The sequence below is a fragment of the Podarcis filfolensis genome (genome assembly GCF_964270895.1).
Source record: "Podarcis filfolensis genome assembly, chromosome: 16".
NCBI lineage: Eukaryota > Metazoa > Chordata > Lepidosauria > Squamata > Lacertidae > Podarcis > Podarcis filfolensis.
In genome coordinates this window covers 35856918-35875843 of record NC_139620.1, presented here as the reverse complement: position 1 = coordinate 35875843, position 18926 = coordinate 35856918, and the positions used below count along the sequence as shown (strand labels likewise).

General features: G+C 44.8%; 1 protein-coding gene across 1 annotated transcript in view; it reads left to right on the top strand.

Moving 5' to 3' along the window:
* Positions 1-18926, top strand: part of TMEM132C (transmembrane protein 132C) — a 257003-nt gene that overhangs the window by 174086 nt on the left and 63991 nt on the right. The window contains exon 4 of the mRNA XM_083589852.1: positions 10487-10673. Within this exon, the coding sequence (XP_083445978.1) occupies positions 10487-10673 (187 nt within the window). The remainder of the gene's footprint in view (positions 1-10486; positions 10674-18926) is intronic.

Sequence of the window (18926 nt, the reverse complement as noted above, 5' to 3'; positions counted from 1 at the left end):
ATTCAAGGGAGTATACATGATTCTCCTCCATCCGAGTTCTACCTTCACAACAACCCTGTGGGGAAGGTTAAGCTAAAAGATGATTGGCCCAAGGTCACCCAGTAGATGGGAGAGCAGTGATTTGAACTCTGCTCTCTAAGGTCCTAGCCCAGCACCCATATCCACTATACCATGCCGACTCCCTTCTGAGTGGTACCTTGGTTTGCAACCGCTTTGGATTACAATCATTTTGGATTACAACCATGTCAAACCCAGAAGTGTGTGTCCCTTTTTTTGGTTTACAACCCATTTTTTTGGATTACAACAAATTTTTGGGGGGGAGGCCCCATTGGTGAAAGTGCGCCTTGGGTTACAACCTGTTTTGGTTTACAACCGGACCTCTGGAACGGATTATGGTTGTAAACTAAGGTACCACTGTAGTGAAGAATATAAAATAAGCCTTTGCCATCTCAAAGTGTCATCTCAAGAGGACACCCTGGCCATTGTATTGGGCACATGCCGGCAGCGCTGGAAGGAAGCAGCCAGAAATGAATGCAGCAAGGTGAAGAGATTGAGGCAATTTTATTTAAACACTCTCTACTCTCCAGCATGTTTTTGATGTCTCTTCTAATACCCGTTTTCAGCTGAGCTTACAGAAAGAGGCCATTCCATTTACACCTCCAATATTCTCAGTTCTGTGGCTTGTCACAAATATCTTTGCACTTCCAAGCAAAAACTGCATCAATAATTACAGAAGTTGGAGGTGGCTGTTCCCCCCTTCCCTGCCCCCACCCCCCACTGCAGTACGAAAAGCACAAAGGGAGAGAGCAGGTGAGAGAAAGAGGGATTGTTAATTCAAATACTGACTGCTGGATTTTGATTTGTCCTGGCTTTCTCACGCTCTCTTGCATCCATCTTCCGTTATGATTTGGGGCAGATTTGAAATATAATTTGTTTGTCCATGGATACTGTTTAACTCCTTCTTCTGCTCCTTGCAGGAAACCCATGGGCAAAAGGATTACATCATTTGTAGCAAATTATGAATCTATACCTACCTACCTATCATATCTCTCTCTCTCTCTCTCTCTCTCTCTCTCTCTCTCTCTCTCTCTCTTAATCTCTTATCTATTCATCCTAGGGCTGAGTCAAAATGGCTCCCCCCAGTGGTGGCTGCTCATTGGGTTTGGTGGGACAGAAGAGAGGGAAACCAACCAGTAGGTGGTGTCAGAACCAATGATAGGCAGAGCCAACTAATTCTTCTTTTGCCCCCATCTTCCTCACTGCTGAGTGCAACAACGGCAAAACTGAGATGAAAGAGAAAAATCTAATAGGCACTGCCTCCTCTTATAGTTGTTGTTGTTTAGTCGTTTAGTTGTGTCCGACTCTTCGTGACCCCATGGACCAGAGCACGCCAGGCACTTCTGTCCTCCACTGCCTCCTGCAGTTTGGTCCTCTTATAGACTGCTTTTTATTAGAAGGGAGACAGGTCGGAGCTGGTTTGGGGGCAGAATGTGGTTGTCAGAATAGTGCTTCATTCACTCTGACAGACTCTCAACAGAGTCCTGTTAGCAAGCTGCAAAGTGGAACACTACATTTTGGCAATTTTGGGGAGACCCAATGTACAAAATATTCACTCCACTTAGTATAACGGCAATAGCAAACCCCATGCTCTTGGGGTTTTCTATTTTTAACTCTATGGTTAACCAACTAGATGTCGTCCTGGGGGGTATTTAGTATTGCCCTCACTCTGATTTGTCTTCCAGTGCCATCATGTAATCTAAGCTCATTGGCCATGCTAAACTGTCTTAAAGCCAAAGGAGAGTGAGGTTCATGCTTACTCCTCTTGCTTCGGCATCTGGTGAGTAAAAAATTAAGCAAATAACTGTGTCCAGCACCAGCAGGAAGCATGGTCCAGTACCTCCATGACCATGAATAGATAGTCAAAGTGATTTTTAAAATGTGATTGGGGGAGTGTGGCAGGAAATCCCACTCTGAAAGGCCCCCTTTGAGCCAAGAAGGTTGACTAATAAACTTCTGATTCAAGCCTAATCCTTCCAGGATCAAAGGCAATATGCCTCTGAATACCAGTTGGTGGGAATCCCTAGTGGGGAGAGGGCTATTGGACTCAAGCTCTGCTTATGAAGAATTGAGAAGTGGGGATCTATAATTTCAAAATATGGGATCTCTAGCAACTAAAACCTGTTCCCTGTTACTTGTGGTTATGCATCCCAATTATAGGATTAGAGAAGCAAAGTGCTTAGATGTGTCAAATATTCCTAAATACAGACATGCATTAACATTAGATAGGTTCAATGCTTTGCCCTCTGCAATATTTCAGGATATTTCACCTTATACACTTTTAATGTTTCTGTGGGATTGGAGAAGTTGCGTCTGTGACACGTCTTACTAAACTGTATGTTTTGAGCAGAGATCAAATGAAATTCAATGAGATCTAGAGGATTCCTTAAATGAGCTAATTGGGTGTTTTATCTTGGTAAATAACAGATATCAGATTGTGGTTTTCAAGAAAAGAAAAAATGCAATGAGCAAAAGATTGGTGAAGTGCTGATTTAGACTTATTTCCTATACTATGGGGTGTAAACCTCAAACCTAGGGACTGAATGCAGACCCCACTGCCCCCGGTCTCTCTATCCAGCTGTCAGAACTTTCCCCAGGCACAACCCATCCCAGCCCTTTCACTACGCCCTCCTTTTGCATGGCTGGAATGTAGCCAACTGTAGAAAGGTAGGAAGATTCATGTGTATTGGTCGGCCCCCTTCTGCATCTGGACCTTCTCACATTTTCCTCCATCTCCATCCACCACTGCTCTGCTACCTGAGGAAGCATTACATTAAATGCCACCTTAATTCCAAGGAGCACAAGGTGGTGTGTGTGGACGGTTCTCTTCCTCCCTGTTTTATCGTTAAAGCAACCCTGTGAGATAAGTTAGGCTGAGAGACAGCGACTGGCCCAAGGTCACCCAGTGAGCTTCATAGCCAAGTGGGGATTTGAAACTTGGTTTTCCAGGTGCAACACTCCAACCCCACTGGTTGCTCACAAAGGAACGCTTCCTTCAGCCTAGAAGACATCTGTTATCATTCCCCACGATATCTGAGTCAATATGCATAGGTTGGAGGGGGAACTCAGAACATGGGTAGAGGAGGTGAAATGTTTTTGCACTGGGTCCTTGTGCTAACGGGACAGCTCATTTGGGTGAATCTAAAATCCCCAGGTGCACCCCATCTTTCAGGACAGGCCCTCAGTATTATTGATGATGCACAGATTTCAGTTGTCTTGCTACCTGAAATTGCTTTACTTTTTGGATGTCCAAAGCAGAGGCAACAGTGACTCATTCAGAACTATACTCTGAATGTAGTTTTCACCTGAAAACTATACTCTTCTAAGTGAATTGTACCCTGTTTCCAGGAATGCTAAGATTGAAGTACATCTGCTTTTCTCCCAACCTCTCAGAGTTTAGAATAGTATTTCCAAGGGTAAATAAGAACACAACGGAAATTGCTTTTCTGAGAAAAAGCTGGGTTGGCAATGAAGGTGAAGATTTGGCAGGCGGGGGAGGGGAGTTCTTTCTTCTTTACAATTTCCCAGCTTTCAATTCATTTTTATTCGTGTTATTATCTCTACTTAGAAAATGAAATTGTAAGAACTATTCTCCCCCCACAGTCTACATGCATGAAAAGGGTTCATCTCTTAGCTTGAGTTCTGCTACTACTTACTTATGAATAGATTGTTGACTATTCAGTATAAGGCAGCCTCCAATGTCTTATGGTCTAGCTAGCCATACTGTGGTCTTAAAGCTAGCTGGAAGCAGTGTGTAACTTGAAAACTTGAACATTCATAGATGTTCTCTAAAATGTCTGTTGCTTTGATATATATGTGGTGTGTTCCTCCCAGTTCAACAAATTGGGCCACATGTGTTGCCCAATAATGGCAGGAGAGGAGGAATAGTCAGCAAAAGAGATTTAGGCCAGGGGTGGTGAAGCTGTGGCCCTCCAGATGTTGTGGACTCCAATTCCCATCATCCCTGACTATGGGATGGTGGGAGTTAGAACCTACTAACATCTGGAAGGCCACAGGTTCAGCATCCTTTCATTAGTCCATGAGGTAAATTCTATACTACATGTTACAGAAAGGGACCACCGTTTGGGTCTGCGGGCTACCATGTCTTCTGATGTATCATCCTGTCCCAAATTGCATAGGGCAGGGGTGAGGAGCTGCTGTTGAACTATAGCTCTGATCATCCCTGACTGTAGGGATCATCCACACTGGCTGGAGAATTGAAATCCTGGAGGGTCACTTGTTCCTCGCCATTGCATTGGTCTGAAAACCAGGACCACCAGCACATCAGGCGTAGGTGTTATTTAATTGAGAGCCATGTTCACCTGACCTGACCTGCTCTGCTCTGAAGCATCACTTGAAATAAGTTTTTGCCCCTTGTCAGACTTTATCAGCAAAGCATCCACATCATCTGAATCAGCTCCTACATTTCTCACAGACCATTTCACATTAGGATTGTATCTCTTTCATTTGTCTTCTTGAAACACTGAGGATGTTTTGCTCTTCTGTGTTTGACAGTCAGACAGAATTGTCTGTGCCAGGGATTCACAAAACCAATGTCCATTTATCTGTTGTGGGTGGGGGAGAAAGCTTTCTTCAGTTCATTTGTGCTGTGGACAAAAAGCCATCAATTGAAACCCCGTGAAACCTTTAAAGATCGGTGAACATTTTGTGCATCTTTTCTTTTTTTCTGAACTGTAGGAGTTGTTCATACATATGTACAGGGTGAGTCTTTTAAAAGAGGCCCCATGGAACATGTGTACTCTGTATCCATGGGACCTCTTTTAAAGGACTCACCCTGTATTTATCACTTGATGACTGCAGTGGCGACTGCTGTCCATTGGGACTGGTGGCGATCGAAAGCAGAGACCCCCAAACAGTATATGGTGTCTAAGCCAATGGCAGGCACAGTCTATTAATGCTGGATTTGCCTCCATCCTCCTCACTGCTGAGTTGTGCAAGGGCAACAGTGAAACTAAAGAGGAGGAAGCTGACAGCCAGGATCACCTCAGGATTGCTTGGAAGTAAGAAGGCAGGTGAGGAGAGCACAGACTAGCATTGGTGTGGCAGTTCCCCATTTGTCCCAGTGAACCAGCCTCCACTGAGTGACTATAAAGCAACGCACAGATGCATCCAAAGTTTGGAATGGGGGAGCTTGTAACAGCAACTGTGGGGCTCTCTTTGTAGCTCACCAAACCCTTTATGAGCCAAGTCCATGACTCCAGTGGAATTCAGGCCCAACTCTTAAGTGAATTTGGGCCCAACTATGAAGAGAGTGGATCAATGGTGGAGAGGGCTGACTGTAGACAGCAGGTCTCATGTTTTAGATGCATTCCTCTGGATATTAATTTAGCTGTTTGATCGGTTAAACATTGAGGCCATATGACTGCAATCCTATGCATATTTAAAGATAAAGGTACCCCCGACCATTAGGTCCAGTCATGGACGACTCTAGGGTTGCGGCGCTCATCTCGCTCTATAGGCAAAGGGAGCTGGCGTTTGTCCACAGACAGCTTCCGGGTCATGTGGCCAGCATGACTAAACCGCTTCTGGCGAATCAGAGCAGTGCACGGAAACGCCATTTACCTTCCCACCGGAGAGGTACCTATTTATCTACTTGCACTTGATGTGCTTTTGAAATGCTAGGTGGGCAGGAGCTAGGACCGAACAATGAGAGCTCACCCCGTCATGGGGATTCAAACCGCCGACCTTCTGATCGGCAAGCCCTAGGCTCTGTGGTTTAGACCACAGCGCCACCCGCGTCCCTATTTATGCATATTTACCAGGGATTAAATCTTGTGGTGCCATCAGGGCAGGTGTTTGGAAGAGAGGTCCGGTGAAAAGTCAGCAGAATGAGCATGGGGATGATGGAAGCAAAGGCAGTATAACTGCCTTGCCACATTTTGAAGTGATTGTCATCTCAATGGTTTAAGCTGCCGCTTTGAGTCCTGACCCTTGAGCTACTGAACTGCACCGCTGAATAATCCCCACTAAACGCAGTAGGGTAGATGTGGGGGATCTCAGACCCAGGGGCCACATGTGGCCCTCCAAGCCTCTCCATCTGTTCACTCCCTCCCTCATCACCCCCCCTGCAGGTCACATCCTTCACCAGTCCTTGTTCTCATCCTCTTTAAGTGTTTTTGCCTGGCCTTAAACTCTGATCATGCACCTTGCTTGTCTGGATGGAGGTTAGAGAGGAGTGAGAGTTGAAACTAGCCTACTGGACAAAGGTAACATTTACATTTGGTGTTCCATGTACTTTGTCCTCTGGCACTATCCATCGCTGCCCTGCGGCCCTTGAAAGGTTGTCCAGTAGGGAATGTCGCCCCCAGGCTGAAAAAGATTCCCTTTTGATAGGGCTTGCTTCTGAGGAGACATGTACATGAATGCTCTGTAGATATCAATTTCTTTCAACAGATGGATAGATATAGATATATGTGTTTTGCCCTTGTCATCTCAAATTATTCCATCATGAGGAGGGGCAAAGATCTAGCCAAGGAACTGCAGGAGGGAGAGGGAAAATCCCACAGCAAATAGATGCAAGTATGCAATGCCAAATGAGGTTACATCTTACAAGTGCCAAGGAGGAGGCTAACAACTAGAGACAAAGTCTTAAAATTGAGGGGAAGCAACAGGCCAGCTGCCACTGCCTCTGCCTGTCTCTGTGGGAACATAAGCTGAATGTTGCTATCTCCAAAAAAAATATAATTCCCCAGCCCCCAGCCCTTCACTTAGCTTGCCTTGACTGTTAACTCTGGTTCTTACAAATTGCTTGCATCCTCTAGTCGTCACAAGCTGAGTTTAGGCTAAAATGAAATTGCAGCACTTCAGCTGATTTCTCTGAAGGCAGAGTTCATTCTGGAATCTGATTTTTCTTCATCCAGGAAGCTTCTGTTGATGTCTGAAATTTGCAACCATGATTCTGTAGAGGCAGCATAGTACAATAGATAGAATGCCAGAATAGTTATGAGGCAAATCTGGCAGTTATCAGGCCCAGTTTGGACATATAATGAGTTTTGGACTTCATTAGGGCAACACCAGCTGTCCTTGGGAGCTCTCCTGAGTGCTGAAGAACCTGACTCTGAATACCTGTAAACCAGGCTTTGACTACAGGAATGGGGAACCTCCATCCCAGGTGCCTAATTAGGTCCACCAGGCTTCCCCATTTGACCCTCTCAGGCCATCAAATATGATGTAAGGTGTGAGGAAGGTAAACATCGAACACATCCTGAAGGGTATTTGCAGGTATCACCAACCAGCTGATGGGTGGTGCCTTCAAAGCCCTTTTCAATGTTTCGTACAAAATAGCACTTTGAGATGGGGCTTCTGAAGATCTCTGCAGGCAAAAATGTCATCTGACATCATTGTGACATCCGGTGAATGACTGCATCTAGCTGTCAGATGGGGGGAATAACAATCTGCCCTGCTGGGCTAAAGGGTTTCCCATCCCTGTGTTACTATCTGAAAACTGCTTCTTGATTATGGTGGTCACCAGGTCTCAGTTCTCCACAAGCCTTGCATCTCAGCCCTGCCAGAGCAAGGCATAAATAAATTATGTCCCACCAGAAAGACATACTCAGATGGCTGTGACTTGGTTAATTTACTCTTTTTAAATAACTACTGTAATAAAACTGGCAATTAAAAACAAGAAACGGAGAGAGGGAGAACACTGAAATTACAATGCGGCTATAACTGTAACTGCCTTGTTACCATGTTACATCAGAAAAGAACACACACACGGTGTCCTAAGGCAGTGTCTTAAAGACAGATTTATAATCACATAAGCCAGGGTTGGCAATATTTTGTCCCTGAAGGCCCTATATATCAGTGGGTAGGCATTTGAAGGCCACATGACAATAGGCCTAGCTGGTGGTGTCTGGAGCATATCACTTCACAGGTATTCCTCTCTATCAGGGGTGAAGCATGAGGAGGATGTGGTACAGGCTTTGGGGGAGCACAATCTCAGGAGGGGGCAGCAAAATTTGGTCAGGGGAGAATTTGGTAATCTGCAGATCTGTGTACAACTGCCTTCTCCATATTATCTGTGCTATTAATGGGCAGAAATTGGGGTGATCTTTTCACTTAATATTTCCAAGAGGAGGTAACGTTCACCAGACGTTTCTCTGCGGTGGAGCTCGCCATTCACAGTGGCAATGTGACAGCTCCTTCCTTCCTTTTTATAAATCAGCCCTTCATCATACTAGAGTGGGTTACAATGAAATACCAATATAATACAAAATAGAGCAGCACCAGTGGTGTTAACCAGTTTCCATAAGAGCATCGATAGTCTGGCTCCCATTCTGCATTTCCCACAATGTACTGGGACTTGCATCATTCCAGGACACTGTGAGTAGGAAATTGTAGACACCAGAAAAAGAAAGAAATGAATGGTGGAGTGGTCTTCTTGGAGTGGAAGATGTCTTCTGTGAAATTTCAACCCAGCTATGAAGTGCAAAACCTTAATTAAACATATCTGGGAAAGGTATCTCTCTTTCTCCCACCCTCCAACCACATGATTGTGCAAGTCCTCCAAATCAGTTCAGGGTCCAGATCCAAGTCAGGTTAGTTCCTGATCATCCTGGGCTGTCTAGGAGCCCAAATCTGATCACAATAGAGCATGCACAACCCTGATGTAAAGCATATGTTTAAATGCAGTCTTTTGTGGGGGTTTCTTCTTCTTCTTAATTGCAGCTTAATGCCAGAATGTGCTGGAACAGACCTAAGAATTGAGCATATGTGAAAGAGACACAAAACATAAGGAGATTTGCCACTGCTGGATGATCCAAAGTGAATCCAGGCCCCGGTTTGATAATTGCTACCCGCTTTTAAGAAACTGAAACTTTGGAGAAAAAAATAGATACCTTCCCTGAGAATTCCTGAAGAGGTGTCTAACTTAACTATAGCCTCTCTCTGAAGCTTTAAAGCCCTTAAACTGTTGCTATCACCTGTGGAGGAAAATGCTGTTTTGCTTTCAGTGTCTGCGGAGAGAAACTTCCACATCGGATGAATACTAAGCAGAAATCTGACTTTTCAAAAGAACAAAGATATGGGAAGGGGGAAGGAGGGAGAGAACCTGAATTTGAAAGGGGATTTATTTCTAGAGCAATCCGCTTAGGTGTTTTATTACGTACACGCTAAAGAGTTTAGAAGAAACAGTTAACTCAAATTAAAAACAAAATGAAAGGAGATGAAGAAAGGGAGGCAAAGCAAACCATTAGCTAAGGCAATGATAGCTGAAGGCAAGTGAATTGCAAGCGGCCCTTTTCATCTGCTGGGAGTATTGCAAGAGCTATGGAACCACAGGAAGGAGAAGCAAAATAATGATGTTCCATAGTTTTGGGGTGGGAATGCTTCACTTTGTACCTGAGGTAGTGTGTGTGTTGCTCTAGGACCCAAAAATAAGCAGGATGGTGTACCGGTGTCTGGAGATCAAGGGTCCATTAAAAGTACAGAAAAGCAAAAAGCAAAACAAAAATATATGTTGGCAAGTCTAGTCCTGACTATATTCCTACTTTGGCCACAGTGGGGAGCTTGGTGCAGCATCTCAGAACTGAGGTGAAATGGGCTGGTCGGCTTTGGGGGAAGACACTTTTCACTGATTCCAATTATATTCTACTCAGAGTAGACCTATTTGATTTTTTAATGTTTTGTTATTATATATAACATGCAACCATTTTACTTCTTTATCGTATGACCTTTGAGTTTGTTAACATTTTATGATGATTTGTATTCCTACATATAGTTAAGGTGATTTGATTAACTTTCTCTGAGAGTTTTAATTTTATATCTAATGCATTTATTAATTTAATGCAAATTAATAGGGAGGGAGAGTTGGTGCTTGCAAAAAGAAGGAAGTTAAGGGGGTATGCTACCCACCACCAAAGAACTTGCCATGTAATTTTGCTACTCTTTTCTCATAGACATGGCTCCTGTTTTCAATCCCAGCCCCTGTGAATTCCAATCAAATGTTCAAATAATTAAAGCAGAGGGTGTGGAATCACAGGCTCTGGCATCGAATGAGGCTGTCTAAGTTTCTCTATCTGACCGTCAGGACTCTCTTCAGGCTACAGGCCCTCCCCAGACATACTTTCTCTCTGGTTCTGTTTTGAGAGCTTTTGATTGGCTAGAATGTGTCCTTCAACTCTGATCATGTCTCTTGCTTGTCTGGATGGAGAATAAAGAGTAGTATTTGAGTGTGTGCCAAAGCTATTCTACTGTCCAAAGGTCAGATTTGCATGTGTTGCTCCACCCACTTTAATCTCTGGTCCTGTGAGGGTGCATGGAAGGAAATGTGGCCCTTAGGCTGAAAAATGTTCCTCATTCCCGATGTGAACTTTCACCTTGGCCATACAATGTTTCCCAATCTATTTAATTGAATGCCTTTTCTGCTTTTCTTCTCTCAACCCCACCCCCACCCCTGCCATTATTCCAGAAATAATAACAATATGTTCAGCGAGGTGGTGCGGCTGAACTTTGAAATAGCCAGCTTCAGCAGTCTTTCCGGAACACAGCCTATCACCTGGCAGGTGGAATATCCTCGAAAGGGGACAACAGACCCAGCCCTCTCTGAAATCTTCATTTGCCAGAAGGATCTCGTCGGGATTGTTCCATTGGCGATGGTAAGAGAGTTCACGTAGACAGACGTAGTCCTTTTCAAAATTTACTTTTATTGCCATTTATTAATTCTGAGGCTTCTTTCATGGTGAGTACTGCAACGTAATAATTTATTTTATTCTGCCTATCTCGCAAGCAGCTCAGGGTACACGGCTCCCCACTACCACCATGTTATCCTGACAATAAATAAGGTTTTAAAAAGAAACGTTTGAGAAAAAGAGGATTAAGCTATTGTGGCTTTTTTTCTGATTTCTCCCCCAGTCAGAATCCAGTCTGCATTTTATGGTATGTCTATGGCAGGGATGGAGAACTTGTTCTGAAGAAAAGGCAAAGTTTCCCACCTCCTCCCTCCCCTCCCCTTCCCTAACTCTACCTGTTGCACTGCTTTTCAGATAAAGCCCCATGCCCAGCCATGCTCTCTCCTGCTTGCTCCTTCAGTCAGTGAGCAAAAGGACTGATGGGCTGTCTAAGCTGCTTGCTCTCTCCTGAAGAGGCCCACAGGGACATGGGGTGGGTGCCAGGAGCTCTTGCAAGACTCCTGTCTCCGACTCGGTGGCCAGGAGGCAGCAGCTCTGAGGCACCTTTGGCTTTGCGGAGCCCAAACTTTCCCCAGCCCATGCCAGTCCTTCCCTGGGGCTTCCCTCCTGGCATGTGTCCTTGGACGAGACATGCACCCAGCAGCAGGAACATGGAAAGGAGAGCCGGCGGCATGCCCAGAACCCACCAGTACCCACCTCACATGAGCCCCTCACGCTGCACAGCCAATGAGTGGTGGTCAGGGAAGGGATGTGCTTTGTGTGCCTACCTGGTCTCCAGCACCATCCTACTATGTCTGCTGCAGCTGAGGCTCCAGCACTCCTGGAGACACCACCAAGCCCACCAGAGAGCACAAGCTACTGCTCCTACTGGGAGCTTGCAGAGCTGAAAGGGTGAACAAGAGAACCAGCAGGTGGCAGAGGACCCATCTGAAGAGCGGTTACTGCAGGGGTGCAGCAGAGTCCATCTGTTGCCTCCAGAGGGCACCCCATACAACGCCCACAAGATTAAGGAGTGCAACGCTTGCCTTGCCCTGGGTGCTGGCAACCCACGCTAGGCCACTCCATCTGCCCATGTGTCAGTGCACTGGGAAGACATTGCAAGTACTACATGGCCGTTCAGCTCTGACTACACAGTGACATCACTGGGGGTGAGCAAAGTCAGGTGAGAGCAAGTGATGACGTTGCGAACAAACAGGCAAAACAGAAAATTCTAGGCAGCAGCAGGGAGTGGTTGAAAAAGAAGTCAGGGTGATTTTGATGGGAGGAAAAGTTTGTGGAATAACTGTGAATAGTTTTGACTCAGCCCCAGTTAGATTACAGAAAGAAAAGGAGACTACTTGATGTTAATGGGCAGTTCAGGAACCTTCTCTTGGTGAAAGTCAGTTGCGATTTATAGTACTTCGTCCCAAAAAAGAGAGGAGGGGATAAAAATCAGACAGCAGCCTGGTATGAGGACACCTACTAAAAATGTGCTTTGAAACACCTTCTTAGTGCTGAGTGCATCTGTTTCTGTGCCATGCCTGGTGATAAGGCATGGCGGGAGCTCTAATGTGTCGTACTGATAAAATCCAGGTGTATAATGTGCCAGTGGTTAAAAAAAAAAATGCCTTTGCTAGCAGGATATGACTAGATAAAGGGAAGCTCCCTGCTTTCTCTTTAGCTTTGCAGTTCCAGCCGGGCTCTTTTAAAAAAAATCTTCTTCATTTGAACGTTAATCTCCTGCCGAGCTGATTACCTGGCAATATCCTTGTTCGGAATCACAGAGAGAGTGAGACAGAGGGAGAAAGGTAGAGTCAAAGGGAAAGTTTGATGTAGCCATCTGCTAAGAAGTCAGAATTGCTCTGTGCATTCAGGCAAGCTAAGTGCTGCCAACTCTATATTAAAAAATTTAGGTCCCCTGTGTTATGTACCAAGTTTTCCCCTCGAAGTTAGATTTTGGAAATTTAGAACAGAGTGGGGCCTGTGGAAGACCTGCTGATGCAGTAGAATGAAATAGTGGAACTCTGAGTACAGGTGGGCGGTCAATTTGCTTTCTCTCGGTTTCTCATTTTTCCACTCAGTTCCCTACATTTCCGTAGCAATTTCTGATTTATTTATTTTAAGTCTTCATGTAAATTCATGAGTATCTTAGTGTGAAAGAATTTTTATGAATTATTTTTACCAACGTATGCATTTTTATGTACACGTTTCCATAATATATGCAATATTCTACAAATCATTGGGTTAAAGAACTGCATGGCAAAATAAGGAGAAGTGTGAGTTTTGAAGATTAGTATATTGCTTTGAGAAGATAAGAGTGAATTGGATTGATTTTCATTAAGGTTAATGGGCGGCACCACTACAGACTGCATCTCGGCGCGGGTGGGGACACTGTTTTTGAATGCCTGAATGTGGCCCTCCATACCTCTCTCTCTGGCCCTTCGAACTCTCCCTAGGCCACACCCTGCTCTGGCCTTGCATTGCAACCTGAGCACTTTTGCCAGCCTGGAATGTATCCTTGAATGCCTCCTGCTTGCCTGGATGGAGGATGGAGATGGTTGTGTGAGTGTGTGTAAAAACTAGCATACTGCCCACTTTTGCCTCTGGCCTCACTCATCACTGGCATGTGCCCCTCAAAACATTGTCCAGAAGGTCCAGTATACCTGAAGGAGCGTCTCCACCCCCATTGTTCTGCCCGGACACTGAGGTCTAGTGCCGAGGGCCTTCTGGCGGTTCCCTCACTGCGAGAAGCCAAGTTACAGAGAACCAGGCAGAGGGCCTTCTTGGTAGTGGCACCTGCCCTGTGGAATGCCCTCCCACCAGATGTCAAAGAGAAGAACAACTACCAGACTTTTAGAAGACAGCTGAAGGCAGCTCTCTTTAGGGAAGCTTTTAATGTTTAACAGACTACTGTATTTTAATACTTTGTTGGAAGCTGACCAGAGTGGCGGGGGAAACCCAGCCAGATGGGAGGGGTATAAATAATAAAATTTATTATTATTATTATTATTATTATTATTATTATTATTATTATTATTACTATTACTATGTGTGTGGCCCTCAGGCTGGAAACTGATCACACCTCACTGATGAAAGCTGTTTTGCAGCAGTGTGGAGCAGTAGCAGCTCTCAGCAGTCCTGAGAATTCCTCCCCTTTTCAGCCTCCAGCTTCCCAGTCCTGTTTCTGTTGCAGACTGGCTCAGACATCTCAGCTGTCACAGTTGTTCCTTGCATCCTGGGGAGAAAGGCTCCCTTGCCTTATCCTCCTTCCTTCTGATCTGGCAGGCAAAGGCAGCAACTGTGGGCACATATGGTGGCTGCGGCACTTGGCAGCCGCCAGATCGAAAAGCATCGCTCCGTGATGTCGCTCACAAGCAAGCAGCATCTGTGGCGAGAACGGGCTGGCTCATCTCGATTCTGGCCAATTCTGAAGTTTCTCCAGCATCTACTGCTCATGCTGCTACAGCAGCTGTAAAGTTGCCCGTGGGGGCTCTGTTGACTGGGCTGGCTTATGGTATCACTGTCTTTTCCGCTACATACTGAGGCTTAAGTATCATTTTTACCTCTTGGTCGTCAAGCTGTGGCTTAGAAGAAATGCCACAAAAAATCCTCCTGGAGGACAGTCAAGACAAGCTCATGGCTCCATGGAAAGAACGCAGACCGTTTGCTGGAGTTTCAGTATGAAATACAAAAGACAAAACCATATATACGTAATAAGCACTTTTTAAAAAACTCCTCCTCATCAGTGTCTGAGCTTCAGCAATGTCACAGAATGTGCACGATTATTCCAACTTCTAGGAAGAGAGCAGGCAGTTGTGAAAATAAGGCAATGTCTATGGGTTGCGAAAGATTTTGTGGTTGGAGAGGAAAGGAGGGAGTATAGCTGAGTGGGTATAGCAGAGTGGTGGAGTCCATGTTTTGCATGTAGAAGGTTCTACATTCAATCCCTGGTGACATCCAACTGAAAGGACCCTAGGGAGGAGGATTGCCCAAGATTTTGGAGACCACAGAAGGCTAGCCCAGTCCAGGAAAAGACGGTCTCTTCCCTCTCTCCTACCCATGCCTCGTGTTGTGTTGTGACAACCTAGCAACAGAGGGATGCATCACTTTGATGGTTCTGAAGACCCTTTCTCAAAGTATTTGTGAAAGGGGTGAGCAGTTTCATAACCTGGGCATGGAGAGTCTGTTTTTCTTTTGGATCATTTGCTGTGCAGAATGAGACCTTCCTCATACAATTTTCTAGTAGCAGTTGTAGAAAGGGCCATATTCCATGGCAATATATAGTCTGAGGACCAAGATGCTGCTAACAGACATGCATGTGAGATACATCCAAGGATGCTCAGACCTAATGGGAAGGCAACCATCCAAACTATCATTGCCCCCTCCAACCCGCTTCCAGTAAGTGGCTTTTTTATTGCATTTATACCTCATCCTTCCAGACCATTCAATGTCCCTTTCTATATATATAGCACACTCTGTCACACACAAACACACATTTTGGCTTCATAACCACCCTGTGAGGTAGGCTAGGCTCACAGTAACTGGTCCAAGATCACCCAGTGAGCTTCATGCCTGAAGCAGGTATTTCAGCCTGGCTGTCTCCATTCCTAGTCTGACATACTAGCCACTGCATTAGACAAAATTTCAAGTAGTGAGACTGCCACTGAGGTTTGTACACTGGCACAGCCTTCCCCAAGCCCTGAAGCCGTCGCTGATCTCCAATGCCCATCATCCCTGACCGTTGACCCTGCTGGCTGGGGCTGATGAGAGTTGGAGCCCCAACAACATCTAGAGCAGTGCTCTTCAACATTCGATCCCCAAGTGATGCTGGATTACAACTCCCATCAGCCATGACCATTCTCCGTGTTGGCTGGGGCTGGTGGGAGTTTAATAATAATAATAATAATTTATTATTTATACCCCACCCATCTGGCTGGGCCTCCCCAGCCACTCTGGGCGGCTTCCATAAAAACCAAAAATACAGTAAAATATCACACGTTAAAAACTTCCCTGAACAGGGCTGCCTTAAGATGTCTTGTGAATGTCAGGTAGTTGTTTATCGCTTTGACATCTGCTGGAAGGGCGTTCCACAGGGCGGGCGCCACTACCGAGAAGGCCCTCTGCCTGGTTCCCTGTAGCTTTGCTTCTCGCAATGAGGGAACCGCCAGAAGGCCCTCGGCACTGGACCTCAGCGTCCGGGCAGAATGATGGGGGTGGAGACGCTCCTTCAGGTATACTGGACCGAGGCCGTTTAGGGCTTTAAAGGTCAGCACCAACACTTTGAATTGTGCTCGGAAACGTCCTGGGAGCCAATGTAGGTCTTTCAATGTAGGTGTTATATGGTCTCGGCGGCCGCCCCCAGTCACCAGTCTAGCTGCCGCATTCTGGATTAGTTGTAGTTTCCGAGTCACCTTCAAAGGTAGCCCCACGTAGAGTGCATTGCAGTAGTTTAAGTCAAGCAACATCTGAAAAACCAAGACTGAAGAACCCAGCTCTAGAGTGAAGTTTGGGGAAGGCTTCACTAATACATGGCAATTACATCATCACCATTGAAGAACGGCAAGTGACCCAATCAGGACGGTGGGTCATTTTCCTGTGCTTACAGAGGAAGTCCTGGATACTGATTGACTGACTGACTGATTGATTGATTGATTGACTTCACTTATATCTCACCTTTCCTTCCAACTGAGCCCAGGGCAGCAAAAACGCAAGCAATGAAACAATTAAAACTTATTTAAAAGATAGCTCAGTCAGTAGAGCAGTCAGTAGACTCTTAATCTTGAGGTCACGGGTTTGAGCCATATGTTGGATGAAAGATTCCTGCATTGCAGGGCACTGGGCTAGATAACCCTCGTGGTCCCTTCCAACACTACAATTCTATGATTCTATCTTAAAAACAATTCAACTGCAGATGCAGACAGGGAAAGATCTCTGATCAGAAGGCTTGTTGAAAGAGGAAGGTCTTCAGCTGCCAACAAGACAACAGAGATGGAGCCTGTCTAATACTTAATGGGAGGGAATTCCAAAAAGTGGGTGCCACCACACAGAAGGCAAGAACCCAGCCCACCTGACATCCTTTCCTCTTCACTTCTGATTCCCTCCTCCCATTCTTCCTTCCTACAGTAATTTCTGATGCTGAGCTGTTGAGAGTCACGGCAAGGAAATATCCATAATGACATAATGACCAAACATCCTTGGTGATGAGAATTTGTCTAGATAATGAATTGTAAACCAAAGAGCCGAGCAAGGCAAAACATGTGTCGGATAACAAAGTGAAAGTGAAAAGCATTTGAGGGTTCTTTCTTTTCCTTCTTAAAAAAATAATATTTATTTGTTAAATCCTTGGAGGTAACTCATTATGTTGCTGAGGCTTAAAAAATTCCCAGTGAATTTATCATCCTGCCCTCAGTCATTACCTTCCATTATGATAAAGCGTTCTTTCTCATTAGTGCATTTATTTATTTATTTATTTATTTATTTATTTATTTATTTATTTATTTGTTGTTTCTGCTGTCATCATACAAACCCCTTAAGGACCTCATTAATTACTGCTTGGCAGAACCAAGGTGCTTCTCAGCAGCCTACTGCTTGATTGCTTCCTGGAACACTCAGCAAGAAATGTTTAAGGCTTTTGAAACAGCATCAAAAGGTAGCATTTGGACTTCTGGCTCCCTGAAACAAACACCTTGTCAGAAGAATAACTGGATAGTACTTCAAGGGACCCCATCAACTTTCTCACCTGCACCTTCCTTTTTGGAATATTGGAATATTCTCTGAATATTCACTGAATATTCCCAGAATCTGATATTTGGTGATAGTTACACTGTTTGGTCACTGGTGTACAATGGTGTGTGTTTTTTAGTTTTTGTGTGTTGGACAGTATTTGCTGGTTCCTGTTCAGTAGCATTTATTATCTGGATTGTTGTTGTTGTTCATTGGTGTGTAGTGTTATTTAAATTATGACTGTTTCTTGATGCACAAAGGTATTTAGTATCAGACAGTTTTTGTTTGCAGTGATATTAGTACATGCAGGTCCTGCTCTCTGCCAATTCACTATGCAAAAATTCACTCATCTGCACATAAAGAATTATGCCCAAACCTCAGTATAAACACAGCATATTCAGTTATCCGAACATCAATACTTCCTTATTTCCTTGTTTCTGCTTTACTGGTTGGCAAATCAGGAATCAGGAGAGATCTGACAAATAATTCCCCCCCCCCCCACTTTGTCTCTGTCTTGCTGGTTGGCTGCTCCCATTTCAGAAAAAAAACATTGAAAATGCAGGGGGAGAGATTGAAAAAATGCCAGATTAGAAATATTTCCATTGGAAATAAAGAGGGGGAGGGGAGCTTCCCCTCCGACATCCCCCTGACATCCCAGTTGCCATCCGTCTGTTTCGAGAGTGACCTCCCCATCCCAGTAAGCCTGTGAAATCCAGTCTAAAATTGCCAAACTGCCCCACTGACATCTTTCAAATGCACTTGAAAAATTAAGGTGGCAATATTTGGAATATCTTTCATGAGAGCTGCTGAAGCTTGAATTGGAACCTATGGACCTGTGAGCTTCTGCCCATGTGAAGAGCATTTATGAGCAGAAAAGGGCTTTTGCCACATCAACTGGTCATGGATTTTGCTTGACCTAGAAGGCCTTCAAAGGCTTCCTGGTCAGATTGTGACTTGGCCTGGACAATGTCCATGCTGTATTTTTTTACTTCTGTCTCCTCTTCTTTCTCTGTTGACTGGACAGCTTCCTACAGCTCTGAAAAGGGTTTGCTTTTCATAGGAACCTTCACTTTAACTTGCTGAGAACTCTTCATTGATCTGCTCCCCTACATGTCATAGTCTCCACTTTAGATGGTAGATTTTAGCATTTTGATGGCTGTCATGATGGATTTAAAAGAAAATAGGTAGGACCGTTTGAGGTTGGCACTGAAATGCCAAGTCCTTGTGAGATTCCAGTGTCAATGTCAATGTCTGCCTCACCAGAGAGATTCTGATGTTAGATTCTAATTCTTAAAAAAGTTTGGTTAATTTTGCATATCAGTGATTTCCAAATCAGCACTGGTTGTCATGTTGGTCACAGACCACAATAGACATGGTCTAGGCTAAAAAGGATGTGTTTTATGAGACTAAGTTAGATTGCTTTGAGAATGTGCTGGCACTCCTCCAAATGTTGGACCGTCATCTTATTATGCCTGAGCATTGGCCATGCTGGAGCTAGAGCTGATGGGAGTCTAACAA